Here is a 20,793-nt window from a genome sequence, read left to right as displayed (position 1 = left end):
GCGAATCTAATAAGAACAGCACCATTAAGTCGACAGATGTAAAACAACATAGGCGTATACAAAGACGTCAAGCCACCAATCGATTATGAGCTCACAAATATGACCGTTGCGTTTGCCCTATCAGTCTTAATTTGCATGCTTACATTATAAGCATGGGGTAAAATGTTATAATATGACTTGAGTGTCACGGTCATCCCCAGAATTATTGGCACCCTTGGTAAAGATGAGTAAAACTCGTCTTTATGTAGTTTAACAGCACACTGAGATGATATGCTAGATAAATCTTTGTGTTTATTTGTGTGAAGTGACACACAGGCCAAATTCCTTTAGGCGTTTATCAACATGGGGAAGGTTAGTGAATACACAAATGCAATGAGAAAAAAAAGTGTCTGGACTTTCATTAAATCAGGTAAATGCTGTAAAAACATCAGCACATCTGAAACCGCCCATATCCAATTACTGTGTGCTACGGCAACAATTAAGATGTTTAAAACAACCGGAGCTGTAATCAATTTGTTTGGAAGAGGATGCAAGTACTGTCTGGAAGCAAACTTACAAGAGTATCAAGTTTACTAACAGCCTTCAACAAATCTCGTAAAACTGTTAAAGGCGGAATGACATGAGCTCGTTTCCAGTCTAGCGATATCTTAATTATCAGATGTTCCAAGGGCCTTCAACTATCAGTGGACCCAAAGTTCGTTTCATTATTGGTTCTTCAAGGTGTCATCCCTTAACAGGTTAAAGTGAACCCTATAAAAGTTCTTTGTAGGACTGGAATAGGTACTCCTAGCATCACTGTTCATAAAGAACCTTCATTTAGTTCCTTAAAGCATTAACTTATTAAAGTGTTTTTTTTGGGGGTTTTTTTAGAGAACTTATGATGACATGGTTCCTTGTGGCACTGCTGTGAAGAATCATTTCTGGGTTCTTTAAAGCACCAGTAAATAGAAGGTTCTCTAAAGAACTTGAGAGTACAAGTTCTTTGTGCAACTTAAAAGGGTTCTACTATGGCATCAGGCTGAAACACCCTTTTTGGTTCTAATTGGAAGCTTTATCTTTAAGAGCGTACTGTACTTAAATATTATGCTGGTGTGTTTATACTTTATTTGAACATTATTAAACTTGTATATTAATAAACGTGTATATTTCCAAGAAAAAAAAAACATACTTTAGATGAATAACGTGTCTGTGTTGATTGATCTAATGTAAATACTACCATAAACACAATACATTTAAAATAGTGAAGTGATGTTTACTGTTTTTTTTTTGTTGTTGTTGTTTTTCTTTGTTTTTTTTTTTACAGATTTACTGTTGACTCTGTAAGCAGCCATGTTGACACGGCGTTATGTACTGAACCTAACTTTCTGAGTAGGAATTCCAGTTTAAGTGGGCGTTTTCTTTGTTTTTTTCCAAGTCCGAGTTTGAAAATTCTGAGCAACATAATCCAACTGCGTCCAAGAAAAAACTAGAGTAATGTTAGATAGCTACCACGATTAATCTAATTAGCCAGACGGCATAGCATTACTTATATTTAATATCTTATATCAATATGTTAAAGTTGTATTTAACAGTCATATTATACTTCTAGTTAATATTTTGGTGGAGAGATCATTTTTTTAAAAAACTTGAAGTCTTATTGGAAAACACTCAAGTCTCAAGTCTAATCAATGCTGCCCCTTACAGAAATAAATATTTTTTTGGGGGGGGGGGGGTACTTTTTGAATTTTTAACGGGGTGCATTATTTTTCATATATATGTATTTCATTTGATATTAATATGTGAAAATACATGAGAGGAGAGACTGTCCAGGGACAAATGATTAAGCACAAAAATGCTGAATTAGCTTCAATATTATTTGCATTTTTATACACATTTACCTTTTATTGCATTACAATAAAAATAAGAATATCCAATACTTAAATAACTGTTTAAAATGGGTATGCCGACGCATATTCTATAAAAAGTCTCCAGAGGTTTTCCATAAATAGTATACCTAATGGTAGTTCAGTTCAGTGTCCTGCAGAGAAAACTATTTTTATGTAGTGATTTAGAAAACACAAGATGGCACAAAATCTACACATGCCTCACCTGTCGCACTACATTGTATCTCTGACTGATGGTACGGTCGATTTTCAATAGCGTAATAATGGGCTTTCATATACATTTCATTCTGCAGTAGAGACTCGATTTACTTATGATTTCATCATGCAAAAATGCCTACAAATAATTTCATTTATCCATTACTGATTGGTTGTATATGACACTCATAAAGAAGACGGATTTGAAATGGATGGAGAAATAACCATGTTATAACTACACCGCTACACTGCCTTAAATGGGAATAGCTTAGCAACAGACCATGTTTTCTGTGCGTTTCTGATTAATACCAGATTGTGCTGCTTTGGCCTTTGTCCAATTCCCATTCAGGGATTACTTATTCTTGCCATGTTGAGCAGACATTAGAGTACGGTATGACCTGTTACTTTATTTTAGACACGTCTCTCCGTTTTTACGAAGACCAAATCCCTCTTGACTCTACGCCAGTTAAGAATGCATGCCAGAAAGTTTAAGCGAGACCTGGAACATTTACAGAGAAAAGAGCTTTGTTTAGATATAATTTTGTCCTGTGGTTAAACTTAAGACTAAACACTATTAACAAATTGCCCAGTTCAATTGAAATCAAAATCTGTCTCTCGAGTTACAGCCATTGTTCGTACACACATCATTGTTACCGGTCTAATTAATGTTCAGGAAAAAAAGACCTTTCAACTACATACACATACAAAGTGGGCCTTATCTGTAATCTATCTTTTATACCAGGGGAGAACGGGGTAAAATGAGGGCTTTTTGGCTTACAATTGTTCAGATACAGGTCAAAAGCATGGCATGGATTTTGATGGCAGATGGGCTGGTTTGAGTGTTTCAATAAAGTGCAGATATCCTGGGATTTTCACACAAAATGGTGCAAAAATTAAAAATACAAATAAAATAATAATAAAAAAACATCCTGTAAACATCCTGTAAACATCCTGTAAACATCCAAACATCTCATCCACCTTGATGAGAGAGGTCATGGAAGAACAACCAGACCGAATCGAGCTGACAGGATACAGTGACTCAAATAAAAACTCTTTACAACTGTGGTGAGTAGAAAAGCATCTCATATCGCACGACATGCACGACAGATTGCCGCACCTTGACGCAGCGGAAGAACAGGAATCTGTTCCAAGGACACTTCGGCATGTGGAGTCACGTGGGCCGGGAATCGAACCACCAACCCTACGATTAGTGGGCAACCCGCTCGTATTATTTGGTATTAATGGTATTATTAGGGTTGTAACAATACACCGTGATGCAAAAATAGTACGATGTGCATTGTGAAAATGTGTGATTCACATAATATATATCAGCATTCTATTAATTGTTTCAGTCAGTCATTTTTCCCAGGTCAGACACTGTTTATTCAATCAAAATTTTTGCGAGAATTTCTAAATTTCTGTATTTATTTATTTTAAAGATATGATGAACCAAGAGTACATTTTTATTTACAATGTTAGACCTCTGTTCGTAGCTATTTTTCACTTATTTCGTTTTATACAGACAGAAATGCACATTGTTTTGCATTTTCAGGCATAATTTTCCTACATTTAAAATTTCCTTCAAATTATTCTGAGAACCAAATCGAATCGAATCATCGAGCCGGTATAACGAACTGAATCGAATCGAAGTGTATCATTACCCCCTTAGGTTTTTTGTGTACCTAATAAAACTGACAGTGAGTGTATGTGTCTATTTGCTTTTTTTTTTTTTTCCTTTTCAAATTAATATATAGATGAGTCGTATTGGTCAATTTTAAAGGATACAAGCTAAAACAACAAAAACAGTCTGCAATACAGAGCACACAGGGTAGACAGTGATTACAGGGTGGGGAAAAAACATCAAATTGCTTATAGCATTGTTTTAATCATGGAACTATTCATCAATTCACATAACCACTGTATTATAAATACAAACTGTTTAACAATCATCAGATATCACAAACTTAATCTGTGAGCTCTTCTACGTCCTTCTGAGCTCTTCTATATTCTTTTTTGTCTCAAGTGGGAATCATTTGTTTTTTTAAGGACTGTGGCTCTTCCATGAGGCTTATGCACTCGTGTGATTGTTAGTGTACTGGACTAGATGTATCAGTTATACCACTTAAACGGTTTGCTGTTTATACAGGATGTTCTCAATATGTACAAATATCAACAATTAGTAATAAACTTACATAATGGAATGAGCACAGCGTTACAGTTCTTACATTCGCTACGCAGATGTCCACCCTGTTACAGACTCTGAGCTAACAGGGTGGAGGACCAGTGGGCCCCTTTGAAAATCATGAGATGGGGCCATTTCAGGCATGGAGCCAGAAACAATTGCCAGGGGCTTTGGTAAGGCAGGCTTGGGGGGGGGGGGGCTTATTTTCAGCAAATCTTATGACACATAATGGAAGTATGAATGGTGTAACCTAAGCATAAATTAGCTGGACTTGTGGTATATGCAATCACATTAATCACATTAATTTACCTCCATTTCCAAGCATGGATCAAGGTACAATTCAATTCAGTTCAGTTGTATTTATATAGTGCTTTTTACAATAAACATTGTCACAAAGCAGCTTTACAGAAAACCAGATGTTGATTTAGATCCCTAATGAGTAAGCCAGAGTTGATAGTGTCAAGGAGAACCTCCCTGAGTGGACATGAGGAAGGGAACCCATACTCTTCTGGGTGACACCAGATAGTAGGATTATAAATCATTACTCTTCTGCAATTGTATACTATAAAGTCAGTCAGTGCCGAAAGCATCTTCAGTATGAGCTTAATAGTCCTTATGATTACAGCAGCAGTTCTTAGGGCCAAGTCTACAGTATCCATGTGAGATTATCTACATTGGGTTAAGGCAGACATCCAGGGGATAAACCAGGACCGAAGAGGTGAAGCTTTAGTGATGGGTAGCTCCTGGATGATGTCCTGGCTGTGATTAGGCTATGAATATGGTTATTGTTAATAAAATTTTCTTAACAACACATCTTTAAATCACGTTCTCCTCACACCTCCAGGGTCGGGGGCTCGATTCCCACCGTGGCCCTGTGTGTGCAGAGTTTGCATGTTCTCCCCGTGCTGCAGGGGTTTTCTCCAGGTACTCCAGTTTCCTCCCCCAGTCCAAAGACATGCATGGTAGGCTGATTGGCGTGTCCAAAGTGTCCGCAGTGTATGAATGGGTGTGTGAATGTGTATGTGATTGTGCCCTGTGATGGATTGGCACCCTGTCCAGGGTGTACCCCGCCTTGTGCCCCATGCTCCCTGGGATAGGCTCCAGGTTCCCCGTGACCCTGAAAAGGATAAAACGGTATAGAAGATGGATGGATGGATGGAAGCGTCCACCATACATGTCCCTGTGAGTAAGCTGTTACTATAGAAACCTCTAGAATTTAATTAGGGCCTGAATTAGTTTTGTCAGAGCTGCTGTTATAGAAAATTAATCAACACCCTCTGACCAATCAGATTTGAGAATTCAACAATGCTGTGGTATAATGGCTTAAAGTATACTTGTCTAAGAAACTGAATTAACAACTCAAGGAACATGGGGACATTTCTGAGGCAAAATGGATTCTTAACTGTCTTACGCAATACTTTTAGTATTGACATTGTCCAACGTTTTATAATATATGATAGATTCACTGGGGACGTGAAGGAGACCGTATTTAAGTAATGATTTGTGTTTATCGTTTTATATTTATTCATTTGGATTTTTTTTTAAAGGCATAAAACCGTTAGCATTTCAAGTTGCTGATGATTGGCTCCACCTCTAAAAGGTCGCCTGTAACACGTCATTGCTACGTCATTATCGTGCGCCGTTTACCTTGACATTCACGGTGCAGTATCCATGCGGAATGTTTTGAAGTTTGCTGTAGTTGTTTTATCCATCACTGTGGTGAGCATGCACGGTTTGGGGTCATTACTAAAGCATTAATACAGTGTTCCAGATATTGCAAGGTTTTTCTAGTTGTCTTAAATGTTTTAAAGAGTGACGTAAACAGATGGCGTTATCTCCGTTAGCTCCGGGTTAAGGTTATTTCTGCACCTTGCGCTTTACGATGCTGGATTATAACCTGATTAACACAAATTCCTGACTTTCAGGGTACAGGAATTAAAGATGTCCGTAAAACAAGCCTCTATACATGCTAAATGGATCATCGGGCGAGTTATTGGAACCAAGATGAGGAAGACAGCTAAAGTCCGTGTTACTAGACTGGTCCTGGACCCATATTTACTCAAGGTAAGAAACATCTGTATTCGTTTAGAATGTGGTGAGAAATAAAGTTGAGCCTTTGCAGATGACTAGAAATAACCAGAAATTTATGTATTTATTTTGTAATGAAGCAACGGGTGAAACTTCCTCCAGAAGACTACAGTCAGCTACAGAATTATTGACACCTTTGGGAAATATATTGGGTAAAAAAAACCCCAAAAAATTATGATAAATCTCTTGGTGTAGTTTAATCTCACTGAAATATGAGAGAAATCTAACTCTCAATTGAAGTTCATTCATTTTAAGACATTTTTGTTTTGTTAACATAACCAGATCATGTTATTGCCACCCGTAGAAATTCTTATGATCAAAACGAGTCTGAAGCATGTATTTATTTATTTTTTTATTCATTTGAGTCTTAAACGGTCATCCGTCCATGATTCCGTTTCACTGGGATGTAAAATGAGTTGATTTTAGAAGCCAATTTCACTTAACGTGGAGAAGATCGCGACACGCCTGAAAATCTTCAGATCTACACTTAGACGCCACCTTCGTGCTGAGAAACCGTTTGGAACGAGTGCCAAGAGAAAATTGCTTTTCTTTCATCACCACAAATGTAGACAAGTAGAGTCTGTTAGATGCTACTGGAACTGGGTTCTGTGGTTAAAAAAAAAAATAGAGCCTTTTGGGATCAAACACTGAGCATGGGTTTGGGTGTAAAAAGATGGCTGGTTATATAGAAAGGAACCTAATCCTCACTGTTAAGTCTGATAGAGGACCGGTGATGTTGTAGACCTGTTTTTTTCCTCCAAAAGCCTCGAGAACCTTGTGATGTCTTCATCACCAGACTGCCTCTGCCAAGAAGCTATAATTGGGTCATGTTGGAGCTTCAAGCACTACAATGATCCAAGACATACATGTAAATCCACACATAAACGGTTCAATGCCAACAGGATGAAGGTTTTGGTATAGCCATCTCAGTCCCTTGACCTAAACCTGTGGTGTGAGCCGAAGAGGAGAATCCACAAGAGAGAACCGAGGATCTGGAGACTCGTTTTGTTTTTTTTGTATTTAGGAGTGATTTCAGATTCCTTATAAAGCGTTACAAAAGCCAGTCCTTATATTTTCAGTGTGAGATTAAGTTAATTAACCACTGACATTTTTACCCATCTTTACCAAGGGTGTCAATAATTCTGGAGCTGACCATGCAGCTAAAAAAAATTTTTTGATTGATTACTCTCACCACCAAAACTGTCCTATTTATTGCAGTCTCTTTGATACAGTCTTAGTATTCATAACATCTTCATGACTTTTCTCCTTCCGAAAAAAACCCCGAAAGTTTTACAACAAAAGGAAGACGTACTTCGCCCACGACGCCATGGAGCAGTGCACTGTCGGGGACATTGTTTTATTAAAGGCTTTACCAGAGAGGCGGACCAAACACGTCCAGCACGAACTGGCAGAGATCGTGTTTAAAGTCGGGGCAGTGGTCGATCCCCTGACAGGGAAGAAGGTTGCAGGTCCGGAGTATCTGGAGCCTCTCACCGTGTCCACAGAAAACCCAGAGGCGTCTTTAACAGAAAAATTACAACAGCTGAACATTTCTGCAGCTCCTTCATCCCCCAATTCTTCCTCTTAATGTTGTATTTTTTTTTTTATATTAATGTATGAATATAAATGTGTGTACTTGTTGATTTGTCACGCAGATTAAAAAAATGAGTCGGTTACGTACGTGTGGTAATGTGGGTTAGTGTTTTGAGTTGGTGTTTAATGTATATGATCTGATGAACTTATCAGATAACAGTGGGAAGCTTCCAAAGTGTCATTTTTTTTAAAAATTTTTTTGGTATGATTAAATAACAGCGCTGGATTGATGTAAAAAATATTGCATACACATATTCATGAAAATCATCTCTTAGGTGTTTATTTTAAAAAATAAGCAGTTACATGTTTCTGTAAGAAAAACAAAACTGTTGTAGTATTTTATAGGCTTGTGTAACATATACAACTACATGACATTACACAGTATCTAGTGACTCTGATTATATTATATTACAGACCTGCTAGTCTTTACACATTTTTCACAGGGGTTCCACAATTTAACTAGTACGAATTATCACTCAGAAATAAGCCAAGAGAGCATTTTTCATCTAAAATGATTCGTGCAGGTGTATTAAAGTCTCTGACACCCAAAAGCCCGCTAACTTCCCCGCATGCCTTTGAATGGACTCGTCAGGCATCCTTGATTTTTGTCCCGAGAAATGGAGAATGTTAATTAATATGAAATAAAATCAATGTATGTTTGACGTAGCTAATATTAGCCTTGTATATAGTTAATATCAGTTAGCTATATTCGTTAAGGATGCTGTCAGAATAAATGATGGTCGAAAACAGAACGTTTTCGCCTAAAAAGATCATTTACGCCTACGATGAAGAGTCAAATCTAACGTCTTGCGAATAATCTTAATGGTGATGATGATTAGAAAGTGATTAAACATACAGTTTAAACGTCAGCCATTCGGATGTTGGACAACTGATTTGTATAAGGGTTATACTGAATTTATTTATTTTTACCACACATGGCTGCAGAATCACCTAAACATCCGCCGTCCAGCTGAGTTTATGCAGTTGCCGCTGTCAGCAAGCAGTTCCTGACTCCACAGTAATATTATTACACCTTCCATTACTCTCCTTAGACCTGAAATGGAGGAAATTGCTCATTTTCCTGTCCTTCATACATTTTTTAATTAACTTGGATCACTTGGAAGGTTTTAGAATATTAACTCATTTAAATACAGGGTGTCCCAAAATTCTCCATAAACAGGGGAAATGAACACTTTTTTTTTTTTGTTTTTTTTTTTAAGCAAAATGTCTTTCAAAAATTTCCATACTTCGTTTATATTAAATATACATTTTTTTCAGATAGCCTTTAAGAACGCCTGTAACAAAAGAAGAACGTATTGAAATCATTCTCGTGGCTGGATCGGGACGATGTCGCAAGGTCGCGACGGACTTGAACAGGAAACATGGCAAGTACATCACGCACGACACTGTCGCCAAACTTATTAACAGATTCAAAAAGACGAAGTGTTTGGCGGACCGACCGAGAAAAAGTGGACGTCCGCGAACGTCCTCTGATGAAGCCACAACAGACGTGGTGCTAGTAAACATAGTCCAGTATTTATGGAGACTTTTGGGACACCCTGTAGGATATTTTTATATAGTAAATTTGGAGCGGGGAAAATCCATACAGTTAGGTCCATATATATTTGGACACTGACAAGTTTTATTTTGTCTGTTTACCAAAACATTCAAGTTACAGTTAAACAATGAATACGGGCTTAAAGTGCAGTCTCTCGTCTTTAATTTAAATGTACTAACATCCACATGAGAGGAAGGATTTAGGAATTACAGCTCTTTAATATGTAGCCCCCTCTTTTTCAAGGGACCAAAAGTAATCGGACATTTGACTCGAAAGCTGTTTCATGGACAGGTGTGGGCTATTCCGTCGTTATTTCTTCATCGATTAAGCAGGTAAAGGGTCTGGAGGTGATTCCAGGTGTGGCATTCGCATTTGGACGCGGTCGCTGTAAACCCATAGCATGCGGTCAAAGGAGCTCTCGATGCAAGTGAAAGAGAGAGAATAGGGAGATAACAGGAACACTACGAGTGGCCAAATCAACAGTTTGGCAACACAAAAAGGCCTGGACGTCCACGGAAGACAACAGTGGTGGACGATCATAGGATTCTTTTCCATGGTAAAGAAAAACTCCTTCACAACATCCAGCCAAGTGAAGAACACACTTCAGGAGGCAGGCATATCATTTATCCAAGTCTACCATAAAGAGAAGACTTCACAAGAGCAAATACAGAGGGGTTCACCATAAAAAAAAAAAACGTATGGAGAAGACTTGGAACGGCTCATGATCCGAAGCATACCACATCATCTGTAAAATACGGTGGAGGCAGTGTGATGGCATGGGCATGCATGGCTACCAATGGCACTGGGGCACTAGTGTTTATTGATGATGTGACAAGATAGAAGCAGCCGGATGAATTCTGAAGTGTATAGGAATATATCGTCTGCTCAGATTCAACCAAATTCAGTGAAGTTAATTACACAGCGCTTCACTTTACAGATAGACAATGACCCAAAACATACCGTGAAAGCAACCCAGGAGTTTTTTAAAGCAAAGGAGTGGAACAGTCTGCAACGACCAAGTCAGTCACCTGATCTCAACCCGCCCGAGCACGCATTTCACTTGCTAAAGACAAAACTTAAGGCAGAAAGACCCACGAACATACAACAACTGAAGACAGCTGCAGTAAAGGCCTGGCAAAGCATCACAAAGGATGTTTATTTTAATAAACTTAAAATGCCAATAGTATGAAATCGGATAAAAAGCACAGTAGCTTAATTTTTTTTCTTTCTTCTGAGAATGACATCACACTACATGATACCACATGCCGAACCTCCTTTTGTTCTTTTATTCGAGATCTACCCGAGATAGCGTCTTTCAACCAACACCGTAGCAGTACAGACCCTCGACGTGAGGAATGTTCCACGTCTTATCCTTAGATCACAACACTTATCGATTACATGAGTGCTTACGTAAGAGGTCACATGACGTATTTCTTTAAAAACCTACAATTCTTGTATTTATTATTACAAGTCTGAACACATTAAGGCCAAAACGATACTGATGCGTTCTTTATCGACGTGATTGTAATTGTTTGCAAAATGTCAACAAAAGAAGAAAAGAAAAGAAAAAAAAAAGAGAGAAAGAATTAACAGCTGATGCTGCAGAAAGCTTCTAATCTAAATGGTCAGATTTATAAAACAAGACAAAAATTTATCACATGGAACAGCATTGACATTTTTGAAAACTTGAAAAATTCCCAATGATATTTTTTTGGTAAAATTAACAATAAAAGTCCATCTTGCACGTCATGTTACTCCATACAGTACATCAAAAGTACGCACTGGATTTCCAACCTGTCCTACGTCGTAATGCTCCTTCTTCCTGTCTAAATTCCTACTTGCCGAGTCGTTATCAGTGACTCGAGTCGGCCGTCGTTTGAATGTGAGACACCTCTAGCACTGGCATTAACAGCTGGAACGCATCCTGGATATACGAAGCACTGTTGGAGGCCTGGGAATAAAAAGTAGAACAAAACCGTAACAGTTTAATTAAATAAATGCACATTCAAGCAATAAAAATAAACACCTTCGTAATGCGTTTATAGATAAATGTTTGAGGCGAGCATCTTGGTTTAGGTTTGCTAGCCCGTTCGGTGTTTGTGTAGCTGGGGAAAAAAAAAACCCCTAAGATTTTCTACGACACATCCACTTTAATGTGGCACTTTAATAGGAACGCGTACACCTGCTCATTCGTGCAATTATCTAACCGCGTGAATTAACAAGGGTACATGTGTTCCTCATAAAGTGGAGGGTGAGTGTATTTCAAAACATTGTAAAACAACCGACACGTTTTCTGGAACTGAAACGTGTTTCCCTTTTGCGTGTATCTCGACCAAAAATAAAGGTCTGTCGTTTCCAAAAGGAATGGGAGAGATTCTGACTACGGGAACAGGACCGGCGTGGACATTTTGACAGTCATTAAATGATTACAAACTGAATTAAGTGAAGGTTTATGTTCATTTTGTAGGCAGTTATCCGACAAATTGATCGAAACATGGTCTGGAAATCACACTTTTTCACAATCTGTGAAGGTCTTAGACATCTTTAGGCAGACCGACTGTTGTTATTTCTGTATTTGTTAAATCGGCACCTTATTCGACGTGATGCTTGCAGAAAGCGTACGCACGATTTTTACGGAGTAAATAAAAACATGTCCACGTTTTTTCGGCGCAACATATTCATGGTTTCTTAAAGACACGTACGTTATACGCAGAAAAATCCCTAGATAAAATCGGCATGGTTAAGCCAGGGTTGTCAAACATACTGCAAGCCAGGACCACCCGATAAAGGTTCTTGTGGACCGTCATTTGAAAAAAATTGCAACTCTCTTATTCCACCAGGGGGCAAAGTATAGAAAAAAAAACTCTAAAATATAAATTTTATAATATAAAATTTATGAAGGGCTGTAAATTTAGCTACTGACAAAATGTGTTAATTATGTAATTCTTCACTAGCAAGCGAAAAACTTGATGCTGTAACCACGTCTTTTTTCAAAGGAAAAAAAAACTAATTTAAAGGTAATACTTATTCCCACACACTCAACTTTTATGGGTTTTTTTTGTAGCCTTTAGTGATTTATATATATATTTATTTATTTATTACAATATTATCGACTATATTGTGTAGATTTGTGACCAATAATCTTTATTAAGTCCATTTCAGTTCAAGGTTGTAAAAGTAGAAAATGTGGTAAAAGGTAGAGAGAGATTGGGGTTGTGAATACGTATGCACTTGCATCTTTTTTTACTTTTAGATTTTTGTTATTTGTTAATAATTTTGCAGACTACGTTAGTTTTCCATCTACAGTAATATTATGGACTATATTGTATAGATTCATGATGTATAATCCCAATTGAGCAAAATTCATTAGTTTATCTCTCTACTAAAGCGATTTTTTTATTTATTTTGTCTAGCCCAGGGGTTCCCAAACTTTTCCAGGGCAAGGCCCCCCCAAATGGCATTAACATTTGGCCGAGGCCCCCCTTTTGCAAGATGTCTTTAAAACACATTAAAAATACAGACTTCTGAATATATCCCCCTTTTTTATTATTAATAATTACATCTTACATCTTTACATTAGGAATTGATTGTGTGTGTGTGTGTGGGGTTGTCTGAGAGTGAGAAAGAGAAAACATACATTTATTTATTTTTCACACCAAATTGTTGAGGCCCCCCGGGCGCCCCCTGGCGGCCACCAAGGGAGGCGCAGCCCCCCACTTTGAAAACCACTGGTCTATCCCACTGTGTGTAATGTGGCCCGTTATCTAAAATAACTTTAATTCCCAATCGTGAAATGTAATTTGATGAAACAAACCTCCAGGAAAACTCCAGTGATTAACGGATTCAGTACCTCTCCTTTTTCATTTGACTGTGAAGGAAAGAACAAGGAATTCCTTGTATACGATGTTCGTTGAAACAAAATGAAGATTTCTAAGAACATAGGTGCACCGATCTGTTAACTTTAGAGTACAAATGAATTTATGAACATACGGCGCCCTCAACAAATATCGGCACCCTCGGTAAATATGAGATCAAATCGGTAAACAATAAAGACGATTTTTTCACAGCCTTCTTTGCTCATATTTACCAAGGGTGCCAATATTAGTGGAGGGCACGGTGTATACACGGACTAGAGGACGGGACTGTGCTCTCTCTTACCCCAATCGTCGCTAAACAAGCTGTGAATTTTTTCGACAGCATCGATATCTCCTTGCAGAGAACAACTGTGATTCTGAAAGCGGAAGGAAAAGAAAAAAAACACCAGGCATGTTGTTACTTTAATGACTTTAATTTTATTTTTTTATAAATTCTCACTCACTGTCCTGTGTGTTAAGAGAAAAACAACTTACTGTGCCAGGACTTTGGCTTGTTCCAGAGCAGTGACCCCCTCAGTGGTGGAGTGAAGAAGCATTTCTGCCACCTTGTGGAACTGCTCAATGGATCTGGCTGTGAGCTCTGCCAAGCTCGTGATAGCAGAGAAGTGAGCATCCTACAGGGTGGGGAGACGAACAGCACAACCACACAATCGAAAAATAGAGAGAGAGAGAGAAAAAAAACCCCCAACAGTTCACACTGCACATTTTTAAGAAATTGAAATAATAGAGATAAGTCACACCTCAACAGTGCACTTGGTCACCGTGGCCTCCTGCTCGCTGCCCTCTTCTGGCTGCTGCTTTGCTTCAGTTGGGATCTTCATGTCCATAATACGGTCAAATGCATTCTTCCTAGCCTGAATGATTCAAATAAATCCATTTATTTTCTCCAAAATATTCAAATTAATAATAATAATCTTGATCATTCATAGCTTATTAAAAAAAAATAAAAATCTTACCTTGCCAAGCCTCTCCGCTGTCGTAGATATGTGAAGCTTTTTAAGAGCATCGGTCAGTTCCTTAAGGAAATCTTCACCGGCGTCGACTGAGAGAAAAATATCGCAATTTCTTTTAACTCCATTTACAAAATAAAAAAAAAATAGACGGCTGACGGAATCATTTGTATAAATTAGGGGTGTAATACAAAGTCACTGTCTGTATCTGTACCCTTATCTTTTTAGTGCTACAAATATTTGTATATTGGATCTGGATATGGAGAGATGTTTTTAAATATTATTTTGATGCCCACGTTATTTTCCTAATGAATTTAGTTGGGTCTGGGTTGTTGTTTTTGGTTTTTTTTCCAAAATTATGAATCAACGAATAAACGAACCAGTAACCTAAACGACCATGTGACCCAGACTAGGCAGTTACTGAGGAAGAAGGAATGAAAGAATAAATTAATGGAGGCTGTAAATACATCACGCGTCCTGTTGCGTGCGTCTCGTCTCAACCAGATTTCCTCCAAGCTTTCCAAAAAAAAAAACCCAAAACCAACCTGTATCTCCTAATCCTATCTATATTCGTACATGTTTAGAACGCATTCTGGTTACATCCCTACTACAGAACAAATTTTCCACAGTAGTGTTATGTCTGTAGTTAGTGAATCGATTTGTTTACCTTCTGGGTCGTCTACCTCCTCTTCATCGAACTCCATCAGGGAGAAGGACTCCTTGATCTGCTCCAGATCATCCCTCAGAGCGGTCAGCTCCTCGCCCGATAACGTGGTCAGCACTGATTTCACCTGCACACATCAACAACACACCTCAGAAACCAACAAACGCTGATAAAAAAGGTACAGACTGACACTGGAGAGTGTCCATCGTGCACACACACATTCACACCTGCAGCCAATCCAATACCGACTACTGTCACGTTTTCAGACAGTGGGAGGAAACCGGAGAACCCAGAGGAAACCCATGAGCAGGGATGAACACTGTGTTTAAGTGTTAAACTTTTGAACAGGATGATCGGTGTAAATTGTTATTATTTTGATTAAAGATCCCCCCCATTTAGTACCGCCCTTCAGAAGCGACATAAAATATTTACATGTTTCCCCGAAGACAAACTAATAACAATTTACACTAATCGTCCTGTTCAAAAGTTTACACCCCCCTGGCTCTTAATTAGATTATTAGAATGTTGTTTCAACGTCCGATGCAACCAAATTTATTTACTTTTTCATTTCTTTTAAGATCGATGCATCAGAAGCATCTGAAATCTGAAATGCGCCAAGAATGCAAACTGTAGCCCCTCTGAAGAAAACAGATAAAGCTGGTTATCGGTGTTCTAATAGAGCGGGACGCTTTCCCCGTTAACGTACAGGTTCCGTTTTAACGCTAAACTTTTATAATGATTCGTCACTACCTTCGCTTCACTCTCTCTGGACAGGATCTCCAAGGCTTCTAGATGCGACAGGCCCTGGAACTCATCAAACAACATCCCATAATGAGCCTTCTTCTCTGTTTCTGAGGTGACGTTCTCGGCGGTCTGCTGTTCCTCTCGTTCCTTCGCCTCCCTTAAAACCTTGACAGAGGAGCAGGAGTCACAATTAAGTCACCTTTCCACAATATCAAGGAGTCACGGTTATGAAACTTTCTCGCACAGAGTCTCAACAGTCTCTATAGGCGCCGTAACACACCTGTGACAAGGTGGACGTTCTGTTCATCAGGCCTTTGGTTTTTTTGAAGCCAGGGTCTCCTTCTGCTATCACATCCATCGTCTTCTTACCAATAAACTCCAAAGCGTCCAGTCCACCACTTATTACCGTTTTACTCTGGCCGACAAATAAAGGGGCAGACAAAAAGACCGAGACTTATTTTATTAAGTGTGGAAAGAAGATGGAAAATAAAACGGTACCATAAAGATCAGCTAAGACATAAATCATTTTTAAGCCTTACGTACGTACGAATACTTAGAAATGAATAAACGCTTACTGTACTCTGCACCACACTGGATAGAGAGGACAGCATTCCCATACTGCTGGAGGACAGCATTCCCATAGCACTTCCCAACACGTTACCATCTCCTTCTCCTGTGTTTCCTTCACTGGAGCTGGAAGGAGCTGACGTGAGACAAGATTCCCCAACAGGTTACATCAACACGATATCTTCATTAATAAAGAATACTTCGGAGGTTTAGCATAATATCTAGCTTCTGCATTTTAACGTGTGCGATTACTACGAGGGCTCGGCGGTATGATGATTCGATAACATCGCATGTCGGTGTACGCTTTTTCTGAGGAATCGTAGACGTCGACGATCTCGTCGTCGTAGAATATAAATTTTTTTTTTTTTTTTTTAATTTTAAGTTAGTACTGCCCTGGCAACACGATACATTAAGAGCCAGGGGGGTGTAAACTTTTGAACAGGATGATCGGTGTAAATTGTTATTATTTTGTTTAAAGATGAATTTTTTTTTGTTCATTTAGTACTGCCTTTCAGAAACTACGTGTAAACGTACGTGTCTCCCAGAAGACAAAATAATAACATTTAATTTATTTATGTATTTTCGTGGACGTTATATAAATAATCGGACGGTTGTTTCTAACGCCACACTGCTGTTTTGTCGGCACTTTGTGAGCGTGATGCATATGGTGTACGTAGAAATGCTTTTAAGGATCCTGATATGATATCTGGGTCATATCACCCACCCCAACTTACTTCTGATAATAATCAGGGACGTCCCAATCCCACTATTTCTACTTCTATTCTCACTATATACTGATATCCGAGCGCTGGCTACTAGCTGGTACCTGATTCAGATTCACATTCAGATTCATCATCATGTCACAGTTTACACACTTACTAAGTAAAGTGTAAAAAAAATAAAAAAATTTACACTGTCCATACTGCCACTCTTTAATCTCCGAGTCTTTTTATGCGGTATGTCGTGTTTTAGATCTAATGAATAAGACACTGCCTTTAGAGTTCCGTTATGAGTGAGTTTTAAGTGGCTTTTATTTCTTCAGTTGGGAAAAGGTGTCGATTTTATTCTGAAGATATCAATAAAGCCGCAACGCGCTAACGGGATACAATACCATCAGCTTCCTCTTCCTTTTCCATTTGGGCAGAGAGCTCCGTAGGACTGGGAATTCCCAAAGACGTCTCTGCCTTCTCGATGACCTGAGACAGTCCTTGGCCTTAAATCAGAGAACAGACAACCTATCGTGTCGTTCTTGTCCGTTAATGAGCTAATTCCGTGTTTTGTAAACAAAATATTTGATTAGGTGTGAGTGTTTGTTCTTAACAGCACAAACGTCAGTAATTATGATGGAACTTGCCTACGGTGGCAACTGTGGCTGTGGCTGTAGAAAGAAGAGACTTCCCCCAGCTTCCCCAGCTCCCCCAACCACCTTGGGAAACAGTTGTCTGTGAAGAAGCCTGAACAGAGGTAAATAAATAAATAAGTTTTAGTAATAGGGCTGGACGATAAGATGATATAAGCACACACAGGGCGGAAATTGTAAAGTTTTCAAATATTTACACGTTTTAGTTTTTTCTCTACTTTTCAGTGTTAAATATTTATTTATTTATCTATCTATGTATTTATTTATTATAAAATAAATATGGTATTTTTTATATAAAAACCTTGTTGTGCAGACATTAAATAAAGGATCATAGAACAGTTTTTTTGGGTTTTTGTTTTTTTTTAATGCAACATTACTGTACTCCTGGCAGTTTGTGCTAAACGCACACTATAGAAACTTTCCACAGAATAAATCCCGATTTACCTTCGATGCATTTTCTGCCTCGCTGGCCGTCTCTGGACGTTCCTGGACTTCAGGGGGTGGTTTGTTCTCCGGTCTCTTCCTCGTCTTTCGAGTCGGGGCTACGTCAGCTGAGCTGTCACTTTGCGCGTCATGTGAAGAATCACTGTGTGACGCAGGCGGTGGCTCTTTGGGGACGTGGCCTTCCACGTTCTCCTGTAGGTCAGTGGCTGGGTGTTCGCTGTCTGACATCTTATAACATAATTCTATAATGGACAGATAAATGATTATAGAGCTAAAAATCTCAAAAACACACTCATTACCTAGTGAATGGACTACCTGCATTCAGTACTGTGACGCATTTCTGTTTTAAAATAGTGGCTCTTGTGTTTACATTGGTCAGTACAATAAAACAGCAACTTGTCCTTCAGGTATGTTTAACTATTATTCATATATATATATAAGCGATATAGATATAGATCATAATATCATATAATCATAAGACATATATATATATAGGTATTCTTTACCATCATACTTGTTCATGGATGACAAGGCATACAGTTTGAAGACTTTGATAAGTAATTCCAATAAAAAGAAATGTTCAATAAACTATACATGCAATGGATTTGGATGTACATGGGCATTTAACTGGTGATATTATGCTATTACGCATGTATACACATACTACACATATGTCTTCAGGATTTGTATAACACTGAATGTCTTCATTGTTGATCACAGTAGCACATAGTTAATTGGATGTTATATCATTATGTTTATTCTAGTCAATGTTAAACCATTGTTTTTATTACTTACAAGGTTATGTCTTCAAGTACATGGACTATCCTTCTGTCAAGTCCAATATCTGTCTGTCTATCTATCTATCTATCTATCTATATGCCCTGATTATCCAGAAGTCATTAAGTTCACATCTGGGAACAGCTGTATAGGATCAATAAACAGCTGTGGCCTTCTGCCTGAAAGCTGAACAGTGCAAGACTCCACATGACATGATGCTGTAATCACTCAGGCATGTAATGTTCTACTGATTAATGGTCTAGTTACTAAAGACGTCCTGTAAATCCAGTAGAAAATATCTGAATGTTAGAAAAAGCTCTCTGTTGTACATATAGTGCACTATGTATGTTAGAGAATCCATTGTTTTTACACCATTTAGGGATTAGGAAGGCTTCTGGAACTCCTATGTACAGAGGTAATTATCTGTTTACCTGTTACGATAATTATACAAACATAACACTGGCTTAAACAGCAAAGAAATTGAAAAACAAACCTATTAATTGTTGTATGTATCAGAACTCGGGTGATCCTCGAGGCCACGTCACTGGACTTTCTGTCCAACGCCTGAGTCGATTTGTTTTTCCTAGTTGATCTTTTCTTCAGCTATCAACCTAGAAAGTGTGTTAAGAGCTACATGGCGCCATCTGGTGGTTCGGAGAGCTATTACACCAAAAGGTTGGGTTGTGCCCAAGCAAGGGGTGTAAAACTAACTTCAGACTTTCACACGATACGATATGATAGGATCTCGGTTCACAAGGCAACGATTCGATATTTGACGATACCACAGACTCTAATGCGATAGGATATAATATAATATAATCAATTGAGTAGCCTCCAATCGATATGTGACCGACTTTATTCAGAATCTGGGCTAGGCCTAGTGTTAATTCTCAAATAATGATAGCGTAGAGAAGGATTATTGTAAAGTATCAGAGTTGAGGCCTATTCAATTGTTTACACATGAGTTTACACAAAATGATTTTAAAAATTTCTACACACCAGTCTGTCCTTTTTTTAAATAATGATCAATTTGTTATCTATAATAATCTATGGGTGTCCCAAAATTCTCCATAAATAGGGGACGATGTTTGCCAGCACCACGTCGGTTGTGCCTTCGTCAATGGATGTTCGTGGATGTCCTCTTCTTGGTTGGTCTGCAACACTTCCGGTCTTTTTGAATGAGTTTAAGTTGAATAAGTACTAAGTTTAGTAACAGTGGGTTTGTGTGTGTGTGTGTGTGTGTGTGTGTGTGTGTGGGTGTGTGTGTGTGATGTGTGATGTGCTTCCCATGTTTCCTGTTAAAGTCCATCGCTACTTCCCGATGACTATGAAAAAATTTGGAAGACATTTAGCTAAAAAGTGTTCATTTCCCCTGTATATGGAGACTTTTGGCACACCCTGTACAGTATAATATTTCAATCATAGGCTTTTAAATCAATGCATCAATCCAATCATCCAAAATAGGGCCTTCCCCAAACTGTTACCACAAAGTTTGAAGCACACAATTGTATACAATGTCTTTATATGCTGTAGCATCCCAATTTCCCTTCACTGGAACTACGAGGCCCAAACCTGTTCCAGCATGACAATGCCCCTGTGCACAAAGCGAGCTCCATGAAGACATGATTTGTCAAGGTTGGACCAGAAGAACTCAAGTGTCCTACACAGAGCCCTGACCTCAACCCCACTGAAGACCTCTGGGATGAATTGGAGCGCTGACTGCACTCCAGACCTCCTCGCCGGACATCAGTGCCTGACCTCACTAATGCTCTTATAGCTGAATGATCAAAAATCCCCACAGCCACGCTCCAAAATCTAGTGGAAATACTTCCCAGAAGAATGGACCTTATTAAAACAGCAAAGGGGGATAAAATCTATAATGGGATGTTCAACATGGACATATGAGTGTGATG

General features: G+C 38.5%; 2 protein-coding genes across 3 annotated transcripts; one reads left to right on the top strand and one right to left on the bottom strand.

Annotated features, from left to right (window-relative positions):
• The first annotated feature begins 5,767 nt into the window (after positions 1-5,767).
• On the top strand, positions 5,768-7,969 carry mrps17 (mitochondrial ribosomal protein S17). The gene is made up of 3 exons (XM_053648535.1): positions 5,768-5,979; positions 6,186-6,324; positions 7,637-7,969. Exons 2-3 carry the CDS (start codon positions 6,202-6,204, stop codon positions 7,934-7,936), a joined length of 423 nt encoding a protein of 140 aa, XP_053504510.1. The 5' UTR covers positions 5,768-5,979; positions 6,186-6,201; the 3' UTR covers positions 7,937-7,969.
• A 236-nt stretch (positions 7,970-8,205) lies between these two features.
• On the bottom strand, positions 8,206-19,512 carry fam114a2 (family with sequence similarity 114 member A2). Of its 2 annotated transcripts, XM_053648532.1 has the most exons (14): positions 19,374-19,512; positions 18,104-18,345; positions 17,654-17,753; positions 17,411-17,512; positions 16,308-16,435; positions 16,013-16,147; positions 15,739-15,897; positions 14,992-15,115; positions 14,331-14,416; positions 14,115-14,228; positions 13,849-13,988; positions 13,658-13,730; positions 13,314-13,367; positions 8,206-11,450 (listed from the first exon to the last, which is right to left on the bottom strand). In XM_053648532.1, exons 2-14 carry the CDS (start codon positions 18,329-18,331, stop codon positions 11,352-11,354), a joined length of 1,542 nt encoding a protein of 513 aa, XP_053504507.1. In that variant the 5' UTR covers positions 18,332-18,345; positions 19,374-19,512; the 3' UTR covers positions 8,206-11,351. The 2 variants fall into 2 exon arrangements, with proteins under 2 accessions (XP_053504507.1, XP_053504508.1); XM_053648533.1 differs by lacking the exon at positions 17,411-17,512.
• Between the last annotated feature and the right edge of the window lie 1,281 nt (positions 19,513-20,793).

Source organism: Ictalurus furcatus, chromosome 18, assembly GCF_023375685.1.
Source record: "Ictalurus furcatus strain D&B chromosome 18, Billie_1.0, whole genome shotgun sequence".
Taxonomy (NCBI): Eukaryota; Metazoa; Chordata; class Actinopteri; order Siluriformes; family Ictaluridae; genus Ictalurus; species Ictalurus furcatus.
Note: the sequence above shows the minus strand (reverse complement) of the source record. Positions and strands in the feature narration are given on the sequence as shown.

Bases quoted from the DNA above. Each gene is read 5' to 3' on its own strand.
- mrps17 (XM_053648535.1), top strand. From the start codon at position 6,202: ATGTCCGTAAAACAAGCCTCTATACATGCTAAATGGATCATCGGGCGA. The intron at 6,325-7,636 runs GTAAGAAACATC...AAACCCCGAAAG, and splicing joins TGGACCCATATTTACTCAAG to TTTTACAACAAAAGGAAGAC.
- fam114a2 (XM_053648532.1), bottom strand. From the start codon at position 18,331: ATGTCAGACAGCGAACACCCAGCCACTGACCTACAGGAGAACGTGGAA. The intron at 16,436-17,410 runs GTATTGTATCCC...GTCTCACGTCAG, and splicing joins AAAGGAAGAGGAAGCTGATG to CTCCTTCCAGCTCCAGTGAA. The intron at 16,148-16,307 runs GTAAGCGTTTAT...TTTGTCGGCCAG, and splicing joins CCAGTGTGGTGCAGAGTACA to AGTAAAACGGTAATAAGTGG.